The 22,999-nt window shown below is 54.9% G+C and overlaps 3 protein-coding genes across 4 annotated transcripts in view; 2 read left to right on the plus strand and 1 right to left on the minus strand.

Moving 5' to 3' along the window:
* Window positions 1–1,015: 1,015 nt before the first annotated feature.
* CFL1 (cofilin 1) lies at window positions 1,016–3,853 on the plus strand. Of its 2 annotated transcripts, none has more exons than XM_056801326.1 (4): window positions 1,016–1,153; window positions 2,539–2,846; window positions 2,945–3,021; window positions 3,222–3,853. In XM_056801326.1, the coding sequence occupies exons 1-4, from the start codon at window positions 1,151–1,153 to the stop codon at window positions 3,332–3,334; spliced, it is 501 nt and encodes a 166-aa protein (XP_056657304.1). In that variant the 5' UTR covers window positions 1,016–1,150; the 3' UTR covers window positions 3,335–3,853. The 2 variants fall into 2 exon arrangements, with proteins under 2 accessions (XP_056657304.1, XP_056657305.1); XM_056801327.1 differs by lacking the exon at window positions 1,016–1,153 and adding an exon at window positions 1,526–1,730.
* Window positions 3,854–4,454: 601 nt separating this feature from the next.
* On the minus strand, window positions 4,455–12,049 carry SNX32 (sorting nexin 32). Its single transcript, XM_001379525.4, has 13 exons — window positions 11,760–12,049; window positions 9,264–9,368; window positions 8,686–8,796; window positions 8,410–8,531; window positions 7,115–7,238; window positions 6,891–6,995; window positions 6,485–6,590; window positions 6,154–6,229; window positions 5,936–5,975; window positions 5,631–5,717; window positions 5,387–5,546; window positions 5,222–5,307; window positions 4,455–4,722 (listed from the first exon to the last, which is right to left on the minus strand). The coding sequence occupies exons 1-13, from the start codon at window positions 11,793–11,795 to the stop codon at window positions 4,669–4,671; spliced, it is 1,212 nt and encodes a 403-aa protein (XP_001379562.1). The 5' UTR covers window positions 11,796–12,049; the 3' UTR covers window positions 4,455–4,668.
* Window positions 12,050–12,849: 800 nt separating this feature from the next.
* The window catches only part of LOC103092046 (protein IWS1 homolog), a 46,728-nt gene continuing 36,578 nt past the window's right edge, over window positions 12,850–22,999 (plus strand). Inside the window, exons 1-2 of the mRNA XM_007502723.3 lie at window positions 12,850–15,905; window positions 16,484–16,619. Coding sequence (XP_007502785.2) covers window positions 13,027–15,396 — 2,370 coding nt within the window. The 5' untranslated portion in view covers window positions 12,850–13,026 and the 3' untranslated portion in view covers window positions 15,397–15,905; window positions 16,484–16,619. The remainder of the gene's footprint in view (window positions 15,906–16,483; window positions 16,620–22,999) is intronic.

Genomic DNA, 22,999 nt, shown 5'->3' on the forward strand with positions numbered 1-22,999 from the left:
GTGGTGAATGGGAGCTCTCTCCCTGGCTCCGCCCACCTTCTGGCTCATGCCCTAATAAGGCGATCTAGGGCATCCCTGAGCTGCTGAAGGGGGGGGGGGTGTCTCCACGGCAACCGCGAAGCGGGCGTCCCCTCCCCTCCTGCAAACTGGCTACGAGGTTGGCTTTCCCAGCGCGATTTTAGGGTTAGGGGTACCCCGCGACCCCAGTTTTCGGTTGCTCAGCGTCGCAGTACAGCTCTAAGATCCCGCCCCTCTTGCTGTGAGACTGGGCAGATCGGATCCTGTTCATAGCTCTTGGGTCTCAGTTTTGCCATCTGTAAAGTAGGGTACTTTGGATATTCTTAACTGTTCGGACAATCTGCCATCCACAAATTACCCCTGGAGAGGAATGAGATGGAAAGGCTGGGTCCCCAACGGGCCACAAATCCTCTGTTCCTCCCCCAAACGCCCATACCCATAATAACCCCTTAACGCATTGTCTCCCCTGCCCCGCCGCGTGATCTCCAGGTTAGTTTTCGGAGCCCAGCATGGGTCAGTCTCATCCCGGCTGCGTACATTGAACGCCAGGGGCTCCCCGTCCAGCCTCCACCCCTACCCCGGAGAAGGGGGCTGCATGTTCTCTGGTCTTCGGCTGCCTCTGCCTCAGTCTCTTCATCTGCAAGCATAGGCTCCTGACAGAGAGTTTAAACACCTTGGGCCTCAGTTTTCCTCTCGGTAAAAGGAGAACTAGAGCAGGGTCGGCTGTGAGGCTAGGACGCTGAATCTCTCGGCCTGAGGGACACCGGCTTATGGGGGAGCGCAGCTGCCTGTACTTCTGGCTCCGCCCCGCCCCTCTCCGCCGGGGCGGGGCGGCAAACGCACAGTCTCGATCTGCTAGAGGGCCAAGCGCGGGGACTCCATTTCCCGGCGTGCCCCGGGGCGGCGCAGCACCCGCGAACTCCATTTCCCGTCGGCCCAGGCCCCGGAGCGCCGGAAGCACGCCCCGCCTCTCATTGTGCGGCTCCTACTAAACGGAAGGGGCCGGGAGAGGCCGCGTTCAGTCGGCTCCTGGCAGCGGCAGTGAAGGAGGCGCGTTCCTCCTCTTCTGTGGCCCTCGTTCCTCCCTCACCCTCCCTCCCTGCTCGCTCACTCGCAAGCTCGTTTTGGAACCATGGTGAGCGCGGGTCGGAGGGCTCGGCGGGAGCGGGGGAGGGGGCGGAGGCAGTGCAGCGGGCGGGGGCGGCATCCTCCATCCTTTCCACCTTCCATCCTCTCCATCCTCTCCTCCATCCGATCCCCTCCCCCTCTCGCTGCGCCGCGGGCCACTCCAGTGGTTACTGGAGGGGCACGCGCGCGGGGGCGCCCCACGCGCGCGCGTCCTCGGCTGACGTTACGGTTGTTGGGCGAAGCGGCCGCGCGCGACCCTCCCCCTCCCAACCGTCAAGTGGTTCCCAGAGGGAGGGGGAGGTTGGGGGCGTCGCGCATGCGCACTCCTCTAAGGGCCGAGGCTAGCGAGGGGCAGTTGGGGAGGGGGAGGGGGAGCAGAGAGGAAGGGAACGGAAGCACGAGGCTCTCCAGCCGGGCGTTGTGAGAAGCCCTTGGACCGCCTGGTCTTTGGGCGAGGAGCATCCTCCGCCAAGTGACTGCAGACATGAGGGGGGCGACCCCCCCCAACTCCTTGGGGGTGGTGCGTGGTGCCGTGCTTCACATCCCCGGGTGGACTCCCTTCCACTCAGGAAGCGGCAGCCAAGGTCTGCTCTTAGCCTATTTAAGGGTGGTGGGATGGTAACATCCCTTTATGATGAGGGATGCTTAGAACAGGGCCCCCATGGGTGGATCTCGAATAGGCACCTGGAGGGTAGCTGTTTCCCCGAGAAGTCCCAGGTACCCCAGTCCCGGGGAGGGGGAGACTGAAGTTGAGGCCCCTGGAGGCAATTCCTACCGGAAATGGTGAGTCCTTGCCCTTTCTCAGTGCGGAAGAGCCCTCAGCTCTGGTTGGTGCCTTCACTTAAAAATGGGTGGCTGCCAACTTGGGGTACAGGTAGGGCGATGTTGGAGTTTCTCTTTCCTGCCTCCTTTTCTGGTCCTATCTCCATTCTCTCAGCCTCTAACATCTCTGGCTTCCCAGCGGGTCAGGACCTCCTTGCTGAGTCCCTGAATGTCAGCTCCCAAGGAAACCGTTCATAGTTCTGATGATCTGCCTATACTCGGCTGTATCTTTGAGGTGGCAGGGTTAGGGGAAAAGCCCCTGGACTTGGGAGTCAGGAAGACCTGAGTTCAAATGTTGCTTTTGGAACTTCCTGGTCAGTTTTGTGATCCTGGGCAAAAGTCATTTGGCTTTGATTTATTTGTTTGTAAAATGAGGAACAGCATTTCTGACTCTGCATGGTGGTTAGGGTTGTGAAAATCAAATGAGAAAACACTTTGCAAACCACTATCTTATTACCTGGCCAATTCCTTTTGCTTTGAGTCTGTTGAGACGATTAAATTAAGACTTAGGAAAGCGGAACGGGGCTCAGAGAAGAGCATCCCACATCTGACTGATCTTTCTGCCCATAGGCCTCAGGGGTGGCTGTCTCAGATGGGGTAATTAAGGTTTTCAACGACATGAAGGTTCGCAAATCCTCCACGCCAGAGGAAGTGAAGAAGCGCAAGAAGGCTGTGTTGTTCTGCCTGAGTGAAGACAAGAAGAACATCGTGCTGGAGGAGGGCAAAGAGATCCTTGTGGGGGATGTGGGCCAGACTGTGGACGACCCTTATGCTACCTTTGTCAAGATGCTGCCTGACAAGGATTGCCGCTACGCCCTCTATGATGCTACCTACGAGACCAAGGAGAGCAAGAAGGAGGACCTGGTCTTCATCTTCTGGTGAGTCAAGGGGACAGACTGGCAGTTCAGGGGTAGGTGCTGGCATTCTCCAGAGGGGAAGGTGGACTCCTGACTCTTGTCTTGGTCTTTCCTGCCAGGGCCCCCGAGTGTGCCCCACTCAAGAGCAAAATGATCTATGCCAGCTCCAAGGACGCCATCAAAAAGAAGCTGACAGGTGTGTGTTCGTGCGTGTGCGGGTGAGAGATGACATTTCCAAATAGTGTAACCCTCTTTGGCGCGTGCAAGGCTGAATTTCGTTGGGTCTGAGGAACTGGGTGAGGAGCCTTGGTGGTGGGACCTTGGAAGCTTCAAGGTTGGGTCTGAAAATGGGGATGGGTCTAACCTTTCCTAACTCTGACTTTTCCCCTCCTTCAGGTATCAAGCACGAATTACAAGCCAATTGTTATGAGGAGGTGAAGGACCGCTGCACCCTGGCAGAGAAGCTGGGGGGCAATGCCGTGATCTCCCTGGAGGGGAAGCCCTTGTGAGTGTCCCACCTCCGGCTCCCCTGCTGGGGCTGCCCCCTTCCTGCCAGACCCCAGGGGCTAGGGGGAATCCTAGCAGGGGCAGGGCAATCCCTTCACCCACTTGCCAAACCTCCCCTAAGCCCTGACCTCCTTCTCCCTCTGGCCTTCCTAAACCGCCTTGGATATTCTCATTCCTCTTGAGTTGTAGCAGACCAAGCCCTCCCCCCCACCCCAGGATGCCCAGATGGGGGGAAGGCCAGTATTTTTCAGTATTTTTTTTTAACGATGACCCCTCTTTCCCCCTTGACGTCCCTGGTTCTCCCCCTTTCCCGGTGCTGCCAACTTCTAACCGCGATGATAGTGGCTCTGTGCTTGTCCGTTTAGTTTTGTGTATAAATGGAATGTTGTGGAGATCCCTCCCCCACGACCGGCTCCCCTCCCCCCCAGTACTCATGTGGCCAGTATACAGGAAAGTTACAGCGCCAGTAAAAGGAAAGTTCAATTTAAAAACCGAAAAATAAATAAAAGGTGAGCTGCTCAGGAGCTTGGTTTTTTCTGGACTGGGGTGGGGTATGATACTAAGGTATGGCAGGCTCCCTTTGCCCCTCTTCCCTCCTCTGCCTGGGATTGGTGTCAGGCTTGGGCTCTAACCTGAGAGGGTTTATGGAGGAGACTCAGAACCTAACTTCAGGCTTCCCCCTCTCACTACTCTTCCAGGAAGCCCTAGGCCAGGGTGAGAGCTAAGACTAGCCCTAGGACTTGGCCTCCCCATATAGTCAGGAAGGAGTGGATGGCCAGTTTTCCCCAGGCCTGGCTTGTCCTTTCCATTGGTGCCTCCTGGCTGCAAGACAGTTGCTCTCATCCAGGGGTTCTTACTGCAGAGTGGACATGGATGGGTCAGGCCTAGCCTAGGCTGGTCTCCTCCTGAACCTTCTCCCTTGACTTGGCCTTGGCTATAGCATGCATCTCTTCACTGGTTGGGGGTCCTTGTAGAGCTCCTGATTGCTTCTGTTGTCCCAAAATCTGGGCCCAAAAGGAACTATGTCATTGAAGTGGGTGGGAATGAGGGAAGGGGCTTCCCCCAGGGCTGGGTAGGGATAGCTCCCTGAATGGCCAACTTCAGAGGGAGCACACCACATGCTTGATACCACACAGGCGCCTTTATTCTCGGGAGTGAAGGAAAGACAACCCTGGGGGCTGATGGGGCTTTGGCGGGGGTTCATTCTAGAAGGTCAGAGTTCAACTGCTGTCCGTTGTCCAGGTCTCCTTCCCCAGGGGGGTCGGGTCAGGTCAGGCCGGGTTGGGGAGGGGAATATCCTTCAGAGGATATGTACAGTCTATTCTGGGAGAGGATGCTAGGGTTCTCCCTTGAGGGCAATGAGGGTGTTTCTTAAAAGTAGCGTACTGGCCTGGGAAAGAGAGAACAAAGTGCTGTGGGGGGGGGGGGGTATTCCATGTGCCTTCCCTCCATTCCCCAGATTCAAGGATCCGATGTTCTTAGCCTACCAGTGGTAGCTAGAATACTAGGACTGATAGCCCAACTCATTTTATGGAGGCCAAGTGTCTTAGGTAAGGAAGAGGCATGATCCTAGGGTCTAGAGTGTCGAACTAGCAGTCATGTGACCCTGGGAACTCTACCTTTCTGAGCCTGTTTCCTCCTCTGTAAAATGGCCATCACACCCACAGGGGACCCTTTGTGGGGCTTCAAGACAGATGAAGTTAGTAAAACCCCTCGTGTGTCTGCCATCTTGGAAGCACTCCGTGAACATCCTTGAGGTGGCATGGAAAGCTACCTCGTGCCGTCACTCTCCCAATCAATGATCCCCAACACAAATAGACCCTGAAGTTGCCTGAGCCCCTACTCCTTCCCCTGGCCAGCTCTGGAGGTAAGGGTAGAGGTGCTCTTACCTTGGCATGCTTGAGTTCCAATTCTGCCAACTCGATGAGATTCTTACGGAAGGCAGATCCCCGTCGAGCCTTGAAATCTGTGAGCTCTGAGCCAGAGAATGGGGATAAAAAGGCATCAGGTCCAAGCTAGGAGGGAGCAGGGGCAGCACAGAGAGCTTCACTCACCCTGCTTGGCTGAATCGGAGAGGCGCTCAAATCGTCGGCAACACAGTTGCTGGTGGGTCTCTGCTGACCGCACCTCCCGGTTTCTCATTCGGGCTTTGTCCAGGGCCTTGTTGGCATTCTCATAGTCTGCCAGTGCCCTCAGGCGCCGGTACAGCAGGTCCTGTGGGGAGGAAGACCAAGACAGGCAAGAATAAACAGGTCAAGGAGACTGTCATTGCTGCTGGGGCCTGGAAACCCCTCTCACCTTGGCTGCTTGGGCGTCCCTCATGTAATAATGGAGCATGTCGGACAGTTTGAGGTCCTCATCTGAGGCTGCTCGGCCCTCCAGCTTCTGTGGGGAAGAGCACGTTAGGACCTTCCCTGACCTGGCCCTAGCGAGGGCATCTCTGGGCTGGAAGATATTCACACTGGCCATCGCTGGGATGCCACAGCTACCAACTCTTGGATATCTAACTTCCTGAACCCTGGACAAATGCCTTCCCTTTCCCACCCCCTGCCAAGCTGGGCCCTTAAGGAAGAGGCCATCCGAAATGAGGAAAGGCTTCTTACCCTCAGGCGTTCAAATAATTCAGCCAATTTGAGAAAGCTCCTAGGAGGAAGAGAGAGGCAAGCCTTTTCCAGCTTCCTGGATGCCTACCTTCTAGCCAGAGGCAGGCCACGGGCACACCTTTCCCCACACCCGCTGGTCCTCTGAAACCTAATGTCTCAGGTACTGAAAAGACTAGAGGGGGACAGGGACAAGCTGGGAGTGGGAAGGGGCATCTCACGTCTTTAACTGGTTGACTTCCTGTGTGCCCAGACTGCTCAGCGCTGCAGAGATGGGGATGTAATCCTCGGCCAGGCCTGCGAGGGGACACCCTGCCATCAGAGCCTCTAGGCTAATGGGTGGTTGTGGCTGGGGGTGGAGGAAGTGGGGCAGAGATCTGGGCTGGCCCCTTCTGCACTAACCACCCGTGTGGCCCTCCGGCTGGGGGAGGGTGGCCTGGCATTTTGGCCACGTGTTCCAACCACCAAGTCCTGGTTTTTACCTAAAGAGCAGGGGATGAGGCCGAGGGCTTGCCTGGTCCTTTGAGGAGTGCCTTGGGAGCCCCCACTTACACTTGTGGGAGCGCATGACTCGGTCAGCACGCAGGCAGGCGTCCCGGATCCGAGTGTGGTACTCCAGCAAGAAGGTCCTTTCATGTTCGAAGAATTCGTCCACCTCCTAGGAGGGATAGCAGAACCTCCTTGCAGCTGGGTTGAGGGCTTCCTGTAGGCTCTGAATTAGGCTCTGAAGGGATCTCTGTACCCTCAGAGGTACAGATGGGGAGATGAGGGGAGGCCAAGGAGATAGCAGGAGTTTGGTCTAGACCTTGAGGAACCTTGCAGATCTAATCCTCCATTTCAGAGAGAAAGGAGGCCCAGAGGGGAAGCAGCTTAGCCAAGATCCCCCTGGGAAGTGCCCAGGCCAGGCTGGGAATCTGTGCTCTGCCCACTGCCATGGGATCCCAGGGGCCCCCCTCACCTTCAGGCCTGACACCCCAGTGATGAGAGCCTCGTCGGCCGACTTCACAATATTCCTGATAAATCCCCCAAACAGCTCCTTCTTATTCTTGCCACGAACACTCAGCTGGAATGAAGGCAAGAGAGGATGGGGTCAGCCTTGGCCTGGCTCCTCTGGGCCTTCTCAGAGCGCCATCCCTGCCACTGAATCAGGTTCTCCAGCCAATGGCCCCCAAACCAACTTACATCTTGGCCGTATTCCAAGAAGACATAAAGGTTGTGATCCTGCCGGAGGGTGGGATGGGCCGCCAGGCGCTGCAGGAACACTTCATGCATGGCTACTGTCTTCTTGAAGATGGCCAAATATTCCCTGGGGGAAGGAAACAAGCATTTATATAGCACCTACTATGTGCTGGCACTGTGCCAAGTGCTTTTAGAAATAGAATCTTTGATCCTGGAATGTAGGTGCTCCCCGTTTTGGGGTTGAGGAAACGGTGACTTGCCCAAATCACAGAATCTGGGGCTAGATTTGAATTCAGATCTTCATGACTCCAGGCCCAGAGCTCTATCCATTTTGTCATCAGCTGTCCCACTTTTTTTGAAGGGAAAAGTGGAGTGAAGGGCACTGCCCTCCTCCCACCAGCTCTCTGGCACTCAGCTCATCCAGAGCTTTACCTTTCTCCTGGTAGCCTCAGGAGGGAGAGGTGGTAGGGTATCATCATGCAGGAAGTCCAGGACACTGAGGGGTCCAGGAAGCCCAGCCCCAAGTCTTTCCTTACTCTACAGCACTGGGCAAGCCACCGAATTTAGATTGGCCTCAGTTTCTTCACCTGTCAAATGGGGGCAGTGAGGCTTTATTATCCATCTACTTTACAAGGTTGTAAGGAAAGTGCTTTGTCTAAAGAAATGTGCTCTCTCTATTCTCCTTACCCCATCACTAATGAAAAGGGTCGATCCATGGCCCAGTTCCAAAGGAGGGGGATAGTCCCCCATGGAACCCAGGCTCCTTGAGCTTAAGAGATGCTTCATTCTTTGTAGGTGTATTATTTCTTAATTCCTTCCTTCCTTTTTCTTTGTTTCTTCTTCCCTTCCTTTTACTCTTTTTCTTCCTTCCTTTCCTTATCTTCTATCTTAGAATGGATACTAAGTATTGGTCCCAAGGCAGAAGAGCAGTAAGGGCTAGGCAATGTGACTTGTCCAGAGTCACACAGTTAGGAAATGACTGGTCAGATTTTAACTCAGGACTTCTTGACTCCAGGCCTGGCTCTATCCACTGAGCCCCCCAGCTACCCCTGTAGGTTTGGGGTTGGAGGAGAAATCCTATTTTATTGGGGCAGGGATTTGTTCAGGGTCACATAGCTGGGAAATGTTGGTGGCAAGATTAGAACCCAGGTCCCCTTGACTCTAGGTCCAGTGTTCTCCCCAATCATTACCCTGTACTGCCTTGTATGGCAGTTCTGTGGAGGGCAGGAGTGGGAAGAAGTATACAGAAGGGGATGAGCCATGCTGGGGGGGGGGTGTTCCCTCCCTCAAGTCCTCACCCCTCTAATTCTTGCTTCATTTTGGCAAACTCTTCCCTGGTAACGGAGCTGTCGCCTTCCCCCAGCCTCTGCAGCTTTTCCCGGGAAGCCTCAAAGTCTGGCTTGGGGGGTGCTGGGGGTATCTGCTCAAAACAGGAAAGGAGCTGAGAAGTCCCAGGGCCCTGAGCCCACCAAGCCTCCCTGTCCCCCGCCACGGCCAGGCCCTCCGCCGCAGTCGGACTCCATCCCTGGGCGGCTTTCCCCCTTCTGCCCACTGCCCCAGTAGGCTGCCCTCACAATGACGCCAGCATAGTCCTCATTGTCCGTGTACGCATCATGGAGCCAGATGAATTCCTCATGTTGTCTCACGACCGAGAACTCAGTCTGGCTGAAGTGTGGGAGGCAGCTCTGGAAGGCAAGCACACCCCACTGAAGCCCTTGAGGCCCCACCAATCTGTTCACACTACCCAGGCCTGGACACCTCTGCCAAGATTGGCCCTAAAAGCTGTCCCCTGCTGGACACACACACACACCCTGCCCTGCTCTGCTCTCGGACACTTCCCAGAATCCTTTGTGGGCTCCAGGCCAAAGTGGAAAGAGCCAGAGGCTGAGGGCCAGAACCCTGGGGTTCAAGGGGATGGCAGGCACTGGTGGAAGAGAAAGCTGGAGGCTAGAAATCTGGAAACTGCATTCTAGCAGAAGGGTCAGGGGAGAGCTTGCTCAGTATGAATGGAGCTGAATTTTGTTTGGGGGAGAAAAGATGTAGGTGAGACCCAGGACTGGGCTGGAGTCCAGTAACCTCCCGAATGGGGGCGTGATGGGGGCTGGCGGCTGTGTTTGGGGGAGAGTGAGCTCCCCAGCCCCGACAACCTCACCTTGGTGTGAACTGTAAACTTGACCTTGTCCCTCTCACTCACTGCATCTGAGATCTCCACCTGTAAGGAGCCGTCTCCCTGCAGATCCAGGGCTGTAGGGCAGGACTGGGGAGGGGGAAGACCAGTGAGTGGGAGCCCCCGGCCTGGGCCATCTGCCCTCTTCCCACACCCCTAGCCTGCATCCTGGGAACAGGCCCAAGCTGTCCTTCCAGAAAAGCCCTGAGAATTTAATGTGGACCTTCTGAGGGCCCCAAGTCCATCCCCCTGGTTTTTCAGATAGGGACTTGCTCAAGGTCACCCAAGTCCCAGGTCTTCTGCTGGTCTTCAGCCTGAATGCCTCCAAGGAGTCCAAAGCATCTTCAGTTGCCCCTAACCTAGTCATTCATTTTCTGCCCCAAACCCCTAGAAATGGTTGGGGCAATCCAAGAATATCCCTTTTCTTTAGAAGGCCATTCTCTTTGAATGCCAAAAGGACTCTGCCTTCAGTCAGCCCTTCCAGAGCTACCTAAAGAATTACCTAAATTAATGCCCAGGCAGTGGGGATAGGTCCCTTTCCACCTAAAGCTGCATCCAACCATAAAGGACTGGGGAGATCTTCTTTCCTTCCTTCTTTCCACCTTTCCTTTCATTCCTTGCTCTCTTCCTTCCTTCCTTCCTTCTTTCCTTTCCTTCCCTCCCTTCCGTCCTTCTTTCCATCTTTCCTTTCCTTCCCTCTCTTCCTTTCTTTCCTTGCTCCTTTCCTTCCTCTTTCTTTCTTTCTTTCTTTCTTTCTTTCTTTCTTTCTTTCTTTCTTTCTTTCTTTCTTTCTTTCTTTCTTTCTTTCTTCCTTCCTTCTTTTTTCTTTTTCTTCCCTCCCTCATTTCCTTCCTTCCTTCCTTTCTTCCTCTCTTCCCTCCCTCCTTCCTTCCTTTCTTTCCTTTCTTCCTTCTTTTCCTTCCTTCCTTCCTTCCTTCCTTCCTTCCTTCCTTCCTTCCTTCCTTCCTTCCTTCCTTCCTTCCTTCCTTCCTTCCTTCCTTCCTCTCTTCCCTCCCTCCCTTCCTTTCTCTTCCTTCCTTTCTTCCCTCCCTCTCTTCCTTTCTCTTCCTTCCTCCCTCTCTCCCTCTCTTTCTTTCTTCCAGCCCTCTCCAGCACACCAGCACAGGGACCCTCGGCTATGGGGGAAAGGAGTGCCCCTGGCCTGAGGCTTGTCCGTCTTCTAATCGCCTGGAAGTAGAGAGCAACTTCTCCTTGGGCAAATGATGGCTTTTGCCTGACCTCATTCCAGAACTCCCAGCTCTCACCTTTCCCCTTGCGTTCAAGCACGCCAAGGGAAAAATTGATTCCACACTTTTTGTCTCTGTGTGCCCAGGACTTGGCACTAGTGGGAGGAAAGCTTTCTGATCCGCTAACTCCAGCAGCTAAGGTGTCAGTGCCTGAAAAGAATAGCCTGGAGAAGGTGATGCACACCCCAAGGAACAGCTCTTCACTAGTGCACTTCAGGGGGGGACCCCAATGAAGAGTGGCTTGGGGGTGGGAGGCTTGACTACACTATGTGGGATTCCAAGTAAGAAGGCGCTCACGTGTAAGTGGGACCCCCTCATACATGCAGACACACAACGGCAAACACATTTTTTGTGCTTCCCCTGTAGAACAGAAGCCCTTGAGGGAGGGCAGGGCCTTTGTGTTTGTTGGCTTGGGGTTCCCCGGCACCTACCCAGGTGCTAGACACAGAGGGAGCCATTAATAAATGCTGCTTGGATGAGCCTGGTTTAAATTGGATTCCAAGTTCTGTTCCCCATCCAGGTCTCTGGGCAGTTTCTGGTTCCTCCAGGGCTCTGCTTCTTATCACTCGGCCTCCCTGGCTTTTCTCTCCATTCTGGGAACACTTTTGTCCTCTTCTCCCCACCCCCACCCCGCCTCACCATCTTGAGTCTCTTTGCTTTCCTTCCCCTGACCAGCCCTGCAAGGCGGGATCCCTGGAGCCCACAGCTCTCTGGCTGCGCCCTGCCTGCCTAGACACACCTGGGAGGTGCCTGAGAAGGAGGCAGAAGAGCGGGTGGGGAGGGGCCACCCTGGGCACTGCCCTCCAAGCCCACTTAGGGCAGACATTGCCAAGAGAAGGCTGCTCAGGGCAGGATTGCCATCGGAGGATGCGACTGGCTCTTCTGGGGTCTCGCGGAGGGGCAGGTGTAATGCCAGGGGCCCGCATCTCGCTGGGACTTGGAGCTGGAGGTCTGGCGTCCACCTGACCTCGGCCACGCCCCTGCACGCTCTGGGGCTCAGTGTTCGCCGGTGGCCAAGGTCCTCTGTGACTCGCCCCAAATCCAGTGCCTGCCGCTTGGAGAGAGCTGCCTTCGCCTTCCTTGGCATTCCTCCCTCTCCCACCTGCAGCGCCCCCTCCCAGGAGGGGGTCCTTGGGAGTCCCGTCTTAGCCCTTCTCTTCCCCCAGGCCACTGGGCCTTTCCCTGCAAAGCCCGGCCGTGCTCCAAGGAGGCACCATCCCATCCATTCCGTTACCTGGCGCTCCTCCCCTGGCTCGGGATTCTCCTCCATCACTGCGCCTTCACTCTTCTGCTCCTCCAGGAAGCCAGGGGAGGGCTGGCTCTCCTCCGCCCGGACCCCTCCTCAGCCCTAGGGACCCTCGCCTCCCGCGGCCAACTTCCCCCCACGCCCCCGCCTGCCCCAGATGGAAGAATGAATGGAGCCTTCTGGGACCCGCACCGGTCACCTACCGGCTTCCGCCCCCGCCCGGGGGTAGTAGCCGAGAGGGGGGCGGTGGCCACAGGCTCCGCCCCCACGGCGCACTCTGAATGGACGGAGGGGCCGACCTCCGCGCTCCTATTGGTTTATAGGTCTGTCTGTCCCTCCGGGGATCTCAGGCAGCGGGGGAAGTGAAGGAGGGTGGGCTGGGCTGGGCTGGGCTGGATTCCAAGTGCAAGTGCAGGGACCCTGCAGATTCGGTTCAGGCACCTCTCTCCCTCCCTCCCCCTTCTCTCCCCGCTCTGCACCGGCTCTTTCTTTCCCCTCCATCCCACCTTCTCCTCTCTCTCCCTCCTCTGCTTCCCTTCTTCCCCCTTCTCTCCTTTCTATTCCATCCAACCTCCCTCCGTCCTCCTTCCCCCTTTTCTCCTCCTCTGCACCCGCCCTTTCTTTTCCCTCCATTCCACCGCTCCTTTCTTCTTCCTCTATTACTCATCCCTTCATCAATTAATGAACATCCATTAATAAATGAACACTGCTGAATAAAGCACCTACTATGTGTCATGCACATGACATGTACGAGGTTCTGGAGATATTCAGGCAAAATAACGAAATAGAAACGGACCCTACCCTCAAGGGCTTCCATTTGACCCGGGAGCCCACCGTACCCCTGCCCCTCCCCTCTTCTCCTTTCTCCTGGAGGGTTCCCTCCCACGCGCAGTCCGCAAGACGGCTGGTGCGCAAGCGCGGCCCCACCCCTTAGTTCAGGGGCGTGGCGTGGCGAGGGGCACGCGCCTGCGCTGCCCCTTCGGCCTCCGTCTCCACCCGCTTAGAGCAGGCGGAGGGTGGGGAGTTCAGGGGCGGGTCCGCGGGCGGACCAGGGACGGGGACGGGGGGGTGGGACCAGGAGAAGAGGGAGGAAGGGGTGGGACTGGGGGCGGGGGGAAGACCACGGTGCGGGCTGCGGCAGAGGCGCAGCCGGGAGCCCTTCATTCGAATATGGCCCTGGCCTTGGGGGGCCGAGTCTGGAGCGCTATGGGAGGCGGGCCCGGGTAACCAGCAGAGCGGCTGCTGGCGGCTGGAGATGAGGGGGCTGAGGGTACGGGGCCACGCGCTGGTTGCCACCGTGGTAACAAGGCCACTCTGGGTGAACGAGCAGCAATCGGCCAAGGCCTCGAAGGCCAAACCGCTGCTGCGAAGACGGGTCCAGAGGACCAGGACCAGCTCCCCGCCTTACGGCCCACGCCGGATCCCGCCCCACTGCCTCCGGCGCCGGCCCTCCTTGCAAGTGAAGGGCGACCATCTGTTGCCCAAGAAGAAGGGCCGGCTTAGGTCAAAGGCACGGAAGTCTGTAGCGATCAGCTCTGGGACTCAGTCTCCAGCTAGACACTCCGCTTCTCAGAATCAGGCCCCCAAGGTGCGGAAATGCGTGGAGTTGCAGCGTGTGAAGGTGTGGTACAGCTGGGAGCCCCTGGTAGTGCGGGGCATTGGTCTGCTCAAGACCCGTGGAGAATCCTCGGGCCGACAAGCTGGTCCACCGCCCCCACCGCCCTCGCCCGTGCCTCCTGAAGAACCCTCTGCGGCCCCCGCAGGACAGGAGCCCGACACGGGGGGCAAACAGCCACCAGAAGTCGAGGAACCAACAACACAGGAAGCAGGGGCTAACCGGACAAAAGGGAAGCGGCCTTCGGAGGGAAGGGCTGCTCGGACAAAAGGGAAGCGGCTTTCAGAGAAAGAAGCTGCTGGGGCAGAAGAGAAGCAGCCTCTGGAGACTGAGGCTGCTGGGGCAGAAGAGAAGCAGCCTCTGGAGATTGAGGCTGCTGGGGCAGAAGAGAAGCAGCCTCTGGAGACTGAGGCTTCCCAGGCTGAAGAGGAGCAGCCTCTGGAGACTGAGGCTTTCCTGACTGAAGAGGAGCAGCCTCTGGAGACTGAGGCTTTCCTGACTGAAGAGGAGCAGCCTCTGGAGACTGAGGCTTTCCTGACTGAAGAGGAGCAGCCTCTGGAGACTGAGGCTTCCCAGACTGAAGAGGAGCAGCCTCTGGAGACTGAGGCTTCCCAGGCTGAAGAGGAGCAGCCTCTGGAGACTGAGACTTCCCAGGCTAAAGAGGAGCAGCCTCTGGAGACTGAGGCTTCCCAGACTGAAGAGGAACAGCCCCTGGAGACTGAGGTTTCCCAGGCTGAAGAGCAGCTTTCAGAGACTGGGCCTGAAGAAAAGCAGCTTTTGGAGGTTGGGGCAGAAGAAAGGAGGCCTTCGGAGGCAGGAGTGGAAGAAAAGCGACCTTCGGTGGCCAGGGTAGAAGAAAAGAGGCCTTCATCGGCCTCGGCTGAAGAAAAGCGGCCTTCGGTGTCCAGGGTGGGAGAAAAGCGACTTTCTGTGGCCTCCACTAAAGAAAAGCGGCTCTCAGTGGCCTCCACTAAAGAAAAGCGGCTCTCAGTGGCCTCCACTAAAGAAAAGCGGCTCTCAGTGGCCTCCACTAAAGAAAAGCGGCTCTCAGTGGCCAGGGCAGAAGAAAAGCGGCCTTCGGTGGCATCAGCTGAAGAAAAACGGCCTTCGGTGGCCTTGACTGAAGAAAAGCGGCCTTCGGTGACCTCGGCTGAAGAAAAGCGGCCTTCGGTGGCCTCAGTTGCAGAAAAGCGGCCTTCGGTGGCCTCGGCTGAAGAAAAGCGGCCTTCGGTGGCCTCGGTTGCAGAAAAGCGGCCTTCGGTGGCCTCGGTTGCAGAAAAGCGGCCTTCGGTGGCCTCGGCTGAGGAAAAGCGGCCTTCGGTGGCCTCGGTTGCAGAAAAGCGGCCTTCGGTGACCTCGGCTGAAGAAAAGCGGCCTTCGGTGGCCTCGGTTGCAGAAAAGCGGCCTTCGGTGGCCTCGGCTGAGGAAAAGCGGCCTTCGGTGGCCTCGGTTGCAGAAAAGCGGCCTTCGGTGGCCTCGGCTGAGGAAAAGCGGCCTTCGGTGGCCTCGGTTGCAGAAAAGCGGCCTTCGGTGGCCTCGGCTGAGGAAAAGCGGCCTTCGGTGGCCTCGGCTGAAGAAAAGCGGCCTTCGGTGGCCTCGGCTGCAGAAAAGCGGCCTTCGGTGGCCTCGGCTGAAGAAAAGCAGCCTTTGGAGGCTGGGATAGAAGGCGAGCAGTCTCAGGACCAAGGCCAGGGCCTATTGCCCCCAAGTTCCAAGGCCTCCAGTCAGAAGGAAGAAGACATTGAGGCTCCAAGGGAGAATGAGATGACCAGGGAAGTGGCTGAGGAAAGAGGATCAGAACCAGGTGAATCATTTTCCGCTGAGGAAGGTAACCCCTTGCAAAGGCCACAATCCCTGGACAAAGGCTCTGTGGACCCCACAGCCACCACCTCTGACCATAGGGAGGAAGTGAGCCAGAAACTGTTAGAGGAAGAAAGCCCACATGACCAGATAGAAGAGAAGCAGCCTGATCAAGGGTCCAATGAAGAGAAAGAAGCCCCCGCAGGGTGAGGATGTGGGAGGACAGATGAAGAAGGAGCCTGATGGAGGATAGAAGAGAAAAGAAAGAGAAGAGAGAGTCAGCAAATGAAGCAGTCAGTGGGATGAAGGAAAGCACTGGCCCATTAGGGGTGAGAGGAACCTAGGGGGAAGAGATGGACTTGTTTGGGGCTTTGCAAGGGGGAAAGATTTAAGTCTGGGGGTCTGGGGCTCATTCCCAGAGAGGATACAAAAAAGATGAGACAGCAGTTCTGATCCATAGTGGGGCTACACCAAGACAGAAGGGAGAAGATGCCCTCTGCCAGGACTTGCCAGGGGAAGGAAGAATGAGGGCCGGGAGTAGGGCTGGAGAAGGCAACTAAATCCTTGATGAGAATTATAGACAAGCAGAGAATGGAGAATGAAAAGCCTTGACAAAGATGCCAGTCCAATATGCCCAGAGTGGATGGGAATCTAAGCATGCTTTAGTGAGAAAGACTTGAAGACATGAACAGTGAAGATTAGGAAGAAGGAGGAAAAAGGTAGAGGAACGAATTCTGATGCCTTCTCTTTCCATCTCCCCTGGGTCACACTTCCTGGGGGCTCCTCCCCAACATGGCCAGTGAACTTATTGCTTATATAAGTCTCTAGCCAGGCCCAGAAGTGGGGGGGGAGAGGAGGGAATTGGGGCCCCAAACAGATTTTCTCCCAGTCTTTCATTTTCTGCACCCTTCTCTCTTCCAACAAGCTCACAAAAAAAGTTATTTCTGTGACCTTTGGCAAAAAGATGGTTTTTCCTGGTGCCTTTTTGCCTTTCCTATCAAACCCAAACTGCTGGCACTCAAACCTTCCCCTTCCTACTAAGTGTCCCTGCCACCCACTGTTACTTCACTCCAGCCAAATGAACTTTCCGTGGTCCCTTCTGGACCCTATTTTTGTGCCTGCCATTCCCCATCCTCATCTTTCTGGGTGGCCCAGGTCTTCTCCCTCTCCAGTCCTGGGCTACAGGGAGGTGGACATCCCCACTCACCCAGGAGAAGAAAGCTCACTGAACAAGTCTTTAGGTAGCAAGAGTCTGAAACCGCACATGCCCAAGTGAACCTTTGCCTCATTTCCACAGATCGCTCCCTCGCCGGGTCATTGGACCCAGGATGTTGACCACGTAGCCAAGCCTCAGCCTTCGGCCTCTTCACCACTGTCACAGCAAGAAAGGCCACCCAAGGGCCAAGGAGCCTCCAGCCACCTTTCCAAGCCGAGTAAGTGCCATGTATTCAGCCTCGGTGCTGCCCCCTGCAGGAATTGCCTGGGCCTGACTATGGGGTGTGTGATAAAGAGTGGCTTGGCTTGTCCTTGTCATTGTCTGAAATGGAAACTACCCGGTTTTGCCTTTTGTGGACTTTTTCCTAGTTTAAAAGCATTTATTCTGCCCCTCCCAAAACTCATTCAAATATATGATTCAGAACACAGTGGTGCCATAGAATGTCCTGGAAAGAGAGCCGAGGATTTGGAGAGGAGAGCCCAGCACTGCTACTTAGGAGATATGTGGCCTCGGGCAAGCAGTCACTTCTGGTGTCTGGCCTCAGTGTCCTCCTTTGTGTCTGACGTCAGGGCATTGGGCCCAAAGCTCTGCAAGCTGTTGTCTAGCTTTCCTTCTCTCTCTCGGGTCCTCATGTCGTGACTCTTGGGTGGACGGCCCTTCCTGAGGGGGCCCCTTTAGCAGCGGGCTTCTGTGTCTTTGCTGAGTCTTGGCCCTCTTGGGCAGCCCGGCCAGAGGCCTGGAGACTTCTTCCTTCTCAGAGTCGGGGCTAGAAATACACAAAATCCAACCCCCAGGATTCTACAGTGAGTGAAATGGAAGAAGCCAAGGGCCTGGGGCTCCCCACACAGGGTTCCCAGGGATCTTAGGCACCCGAGCTTTGGCAGCCTCAGTTATTCCCAGATGGAATGTGACAGGCATCTAAGCATGGGAGAGAACACTGGCTTTGATTCAAAAGACCTGGATTCAAATCCTCCTTCTTATATCCCACCACATATCTGGGGGACCTTGGGCAAGGTATTTTTCTCTTGGAGCCTGTTTAGTCTTCTGTAAAATGAGGGCTTTGGGGGTCTTAGATAGGTCTTGGGTTCAAATCTGGTCTTAGACACTTCCTAGCTATGTGACTCTGGGATAGTCACTTAACTCGCATTGTCTAGCCCAGTGAAGGGAGGAAGTGCTTGCTTTAGGTGGCTGGCCAGAGGGGCAGGGCATGCAAAAAATGCCCTTGGGTGTTGGGAAGAGGGAGAACAGAACAGATCCCTGAATGCCGGTTGGGCATGCGTGCCAATACTTCACCAATGCAGGCCTAGCCCGTACTACTCTTCTAACTTAGAACTGATACTAAGTATTGACTCTAAGTACTAAATATCCACTCCGAGACCAAAGGTAAGAGATGAAATGTGGGCATTGGGCTCCACGGCCTCTAAAAGCCACTTGCAGCCCTGAATCTGATTCTAATAATGATACCCAGTTTTAGCTGATTCCTTGGGTTCTGTGCAATATGATTTGCCTCACATTTGCCATCACATTAAATAAACACTGGGTTGGTGCTAGCAATTGGGGAATGTGAGTTTCCTAGAATTGATAAGCAAGAAAAGGTGGCCCAGAGTTAGAAGCCTTGGGTTTGGGTCCTTGCGTCCTTGGGTCCTTGGGTCCTTTAGCCATATGACCATAAGCAAGTCATTTCTCGTCCTCTTGGCCTCAGTTTCTTCCTCTGTAAAATGAGAGGGTTGGACTACATGGCTTCTCTGACATTATGTAACCCTGGAGCCAAGTATGTCTTTGCTCACCCAAATGCAGCTTTGCTTTGGAGCCCAAGAGCTGGCCACAGTCCATCTGACCAGATCCTTTAACTGTGGACTAAAGGAGCCAAGTTGTGGCCACTTTCCCATTGGAACTGAAGTAACTCAAACCATTTGGATAACTGGGAAATAAAGAACTTGTCTCAGATGTCCAATAAGAGAAGACTCATTCTCTGGGGGAAAGCTGGGGCTCCCCTTATAAGCTTGGCTGAAACTCAGGCTTGTATCCTGAGAACATGCATTTCCTTTCTTTTTTTAAACTCATACTTTCCATCTTAGACTCAATCCTGGGTATTGGTTCCAAGGCTGAAAAGAGGTAAGGATTAAGTAACTTGGGTTAAGTGACTTGCCCAAGGTCACCCAGTAAGAAAGTGTCTGAGGTCAGATTTGAACCCAGGACCTCCCATCTCCGGGAGTGGCTCTATCCACTGAGCCACCTCGCTGCCCTCAACCCATTTTCTTTTGCTAATGGTTTGGAGGTGTGGGCCTCACAGCTTTGGCCTCAGTGAATTGACCGCGTGCCCTCAAGGCTTCCAAACTGATCTTTTATTTGTCCCTCAATAGTTGGGCGACCTCCGGGAGGTTAGCTCTCTCCAGGCCTTGGTTTCTTCCTCTGCACAAGGAGAGGATGGGTCTAGTGTCCTCGAGTGCCTCTGCCCTAATGTTTAGTCTTGGTTAGAAATCATTTGTATTTGCATTTCGGGATGTTCAGTGACTCAAAAGCCCTGGGATCAAGGAGTCGAGCAAAAACAAAACAAGGCCCAAAGCAGGACCTGAGTCATTCCAGGGTCTTCGTGACCCCATTTGGGGTTTTCTCTCTGTTAAAATAATGTTTTTCAATTCCATGGAGAACCAGTTTTTGACAGTTGCAGTGTTAGGTTCAGATTCTCCCCTTCCCTTCCTGCCCTGGCATAGGTTGTGTCAGAGTATGTCCATATTCCATTTGGGGTTTTCTTGGCAAAGATACTGGAGGAATTGGCCATTTTCTAGATGAAGAAACTGAGGTAAACAGGGTGAAGTGACTTGTCCAGGATCACCCAGCTAGTAAGCCCCTGAAGCTGGATTAGAACTCAGGTCTTCTTCCCCCGAGGCCCAGTGCTCTGTCCACCTCCAGGGAAGTTGAGGATTCAGTTTAGAAGTGGCTCTTATGCAGTTTCTAGCACCTTTTAAAAAACATTTTATTTAATTAATTAATTTAGGTGAGTTTCCCATGGTGCCGTGGTTTGTGTTCTTTCCCTCCCCCCCTCCCATCCCCTCCCGTAGCCAACGAGCAATTCTGCTGCCTCTGGCCTGGGCTCCCTCCAGTCCTAGCAGCCCCGTCCTCCTGTGGCTTTTCCTCCAGCTGCCCGGTTGCCTGGCTCCTCCCAGCTCAGCCACAGCCACTGTGGCCGTGAGGAGGGTGGATGGGAATTGGGAGAGAGAAGAGGACCATCTTTCCTGTGCTTTCTTGGATGTTCTAAAGGTATTTACATGCATTCAAGGAGGCAGCTAAATGGCTCAGTGGATGGAGAGCCAGGCCTAGAGAAGGGAGGTCCTGGGTTCCAATCTGGCCTCGGACACTTCCTGGCTGTGTGACCCTGGGCAAGTCACCTGACCCCCATCGCCTGGCTCTTACCACTCTTCTGCCTTGGAGCCCACACACAGTACTGATCCCAAGACAAGGGAAGGGCTTTGCAAAAAATGCTGTTCAAATTAGACAACTCGCAGCTCCTTGTCTGTTTTTAATTCACTTTTATAGGGGCTGTTAAGTGGCACAGAGGATAGAGTGCTGGCCCTCGAGTCAAGAGGCCCTGGGTTCAAATTCTGCCTGAGATACATACTAGCTGGGTGACCCTGGGCAAATCACGGAGCCCTGCTTGCCTCCGTTTCCTCACACGTAAGATAAACTGGAGAAGGAGATGGCAAACCACTCCAGACTCTGTCAAGAAAGCACCAGATGAGATCCGAGTCAGGCTCCGCAAGGAAGAGCAGGAAAGGTTTCCCGGACCAGCAGACTGCGCTTATCTGCCAACAGAGAAAGGAAAGCCACCTGGAGGGCTTGGGTTGAGGCGGAATTTGGGGGAGGCAAGAAGCACCTTTTGGCCAAGCTCTTACTCGGTGGGCTGTCCGGTTCCCAGAGGGGGGCTTTGCTGTACCTTGGATGGAGCCAGCCATGCGGGAGGGCCCGGGCAGGGAGAGGGTGAAGGCCAAGCCTACCCTGGGATGCTGAGCACGCCGACAACAGTCCCCAAGCCAGCTGTGGTTCCTGGTGAGTGGTTGTCGGAAGCCCGATCCCTTTAACTCTGCCTCCCGAAGAACCCAGATCCTGGGGACAAGGAGACGCCGTCCAGCACACCCGTCCCGCCTTGCCCGCCACCCCCACCTCGTGAATCCAGTCCCTCTCCGGTCGCAGGCGCAGGCCTGCGCTTGGTAGACACGACCTACCTACCGCACTTGGTAGACACGACCCTACTGGAGAGTGGGTCACGTTTCCCTCTAATCCTCCTCATCGCACATGGGCCCAGGCAGGGGTTCTGAGCAGGATGGGCTCGGCCACTGGGGATAGCTAGGTGGCTTCATGGATCAAAAGCCAGACCTGGTCTTGGAAGGTTCCGAGTTCAAATTTGACCTCAGACACTTCCTGGCTGGGATGCCCTGGGCAAGGTCCTAAATTCCCTTCCCTTACAGCTCTTCTGCTTGGAACCCATGCGCAGGACGGATTCTAAGTCGAAGGCAGGGGCTTTCAAAACAGACAGATAAATCCATAAGAGACTCAGCCACTCACCGAGGTCAGACTTTGGCCTCTAAGTCATTTAGCCTCTTCTCTAAAACGAGACTATAGAACAGGACGACCTTTAACCATGGCAGTAATTACCTTCATGTCCCACTCTTATAAAGTCCCTTCGTGGGACATAAAGGAAGTTGTTACAAGCCCAACTTTTACTTATTTATCCCCTTACCTTCTGTCTTAGTATCAGTTCTAGGACAGAAGACTGTCCAAGTCTAGGCAATTGGGTTTAAGTGACTTGTCCAGGGTCTCACAGCTAGGAAATGTCTGAGGCCAGATTTGAACCCAGGTTCTCTTGACCCAGGCCTGGTGCTCTATCCACTGTGCTTCTCAAAAGGATGTGGAGGGTGCAGCCCCACCTTCGAATCTTGGCTCCGGCCCTTTCTGGGGGCTCCCTGACACTCATTTCCTCCTGCTGACTCCAGAGTCTCTGCTGGGTTTCAGGCTGTGGAAGAGTGTAAACCTTTGACGGCATATCCGTTCAGATCTACCCACAAGAAATAGTTTTGGCTCCCTCCACGGAGGCCGGCCTCCCTGACTCCCCTGAAACTCAGGGGTGTTGGTGGGAGGAAGATGGCTTCAGATCCTGGAATGGAGATGGGAACCCTCAGAGGGTGGCGGGGGGGAGGTGGAGGCTTCTTTGTATTTTCGAAAACATGTATGAATCAATGTATACCTATATTTTGGAATATGGCTTCTACATTTGTATATTTATTTAGAGGCAGCTAGGCGGCCCAGTGGTTAGTGCCGGGCCTGGAGTAAGGTAGACTCCTCTTCCTGAATTCAGATCTGGCCTCCGAAACAATACTAAGCTCTGGGACCTGGGGCAAGTCACTTTACTCTGCCTCAGTTTCCCCATCTGGAGAAGGAAATGGCAAATCAATCCAGGATCTTTGTCAGGAAAACCCAGCTGAAGTCAGGAAGAGTTGGAGGCAACTGAAAATGCCTGAACATATATTTGTAAGACGTAATTATGTGTTAAATGTAAGTATATATTCAAGCCAATGTTTTCACATTACCTAATTTCCCCCATATTCCTTATATTGTTATCCCTTATAACGAGGGATTTTTTCTAATAAAAAAAATTTTTTTTAAACCTGTACCTTCCCTCGTGGAGTCAATACTGTGTATCGGTTCCAAGGCAGAAGAGTGGTCAGGGCTAGGCACAGCGAGGACAGGTCTGGGGTCAGATTTGAACCCAGGACCTCCCATCTCTGGGCCTGGTCCTTCATCCACTGAGCTACCCAGCTGCCCCCCAAAAAGATTTTTTTTAAAGAAGAACCATTCAACAAAATGGATTGCTCCACAGGAAAAATGATGACCTTGTCCACAATATTCCACCCCTCTTGCCCCCCACCATGGCAGTGGTGGCCGGTGTCTCCCCGGTCTGTTCTTTGGAGCCCCGGTTAGTCTTGGTCATTTGCCTCAAGGCAGGGGCACGTTTTCCTGTTACATGGCCGGCCTGTTGCTTTCTCAGCTCTCGCGCCTTCCCTCTGCGCCGTCCCTTTCTGACCGATGGGCGTCTCCCTGCCCAGTTCTGGCTGCCCGTGAGCCCTTGGGTGGTCGCACCTTCCTATTTGTGCTCCCGCTCGCTTGGCCTCCCCCAGGGCAGAGGGATGCTTTTAAACTGTAAAATGCCTCCCGACACACAGGAGGGGGAGAGCGGCGTGGAAAGGCAGCTTGGCACCACGCGGGCACCCAAACCCATTCCGGCACATCCGTCCTTGAGCTGTCTGCCAAAGCCAGATACCCTCCAGTCAGCGCCACTGACGCCCCAGGAGAGGGCGCTGCTGCTCCCCCTAAGCGCCTTCCAGGTGTGTCAGGTGTGCTTGGGAAACTCCTTTCTTAGCTGACTCCTAAAACAGCTGGAGATCTGGCAGGGCTTCACCTTCTTCTTCCAGGGACTCCCTCCATGTTCTTTTTTTAATATTTTAACCCCTCACCTTCCATCTTAGAATCAGTCCTGGGTACTGGCTCCAAGGCAGAAGAGCGGTCAGGGCTAGGCCATGGGGGTCAAGTGACTTGCCCAGG

This window comes from Monodelphis domestica, chromosome 6, assembly GCF_027887165.1.
Source record: "Monodelphis domestica isolate mMonDom1 chromosome 6, mMonDom1.pri, whole genome shotgun sequence".
In the NCBI taxonomy this organism is placed as follows: domain Eukaryota; kingdom Metazoa; phylum Chordata; class Mammalia; order Didelphimorphia; family Didelphidae; genus Monodelphis; species Monodelphis domestica.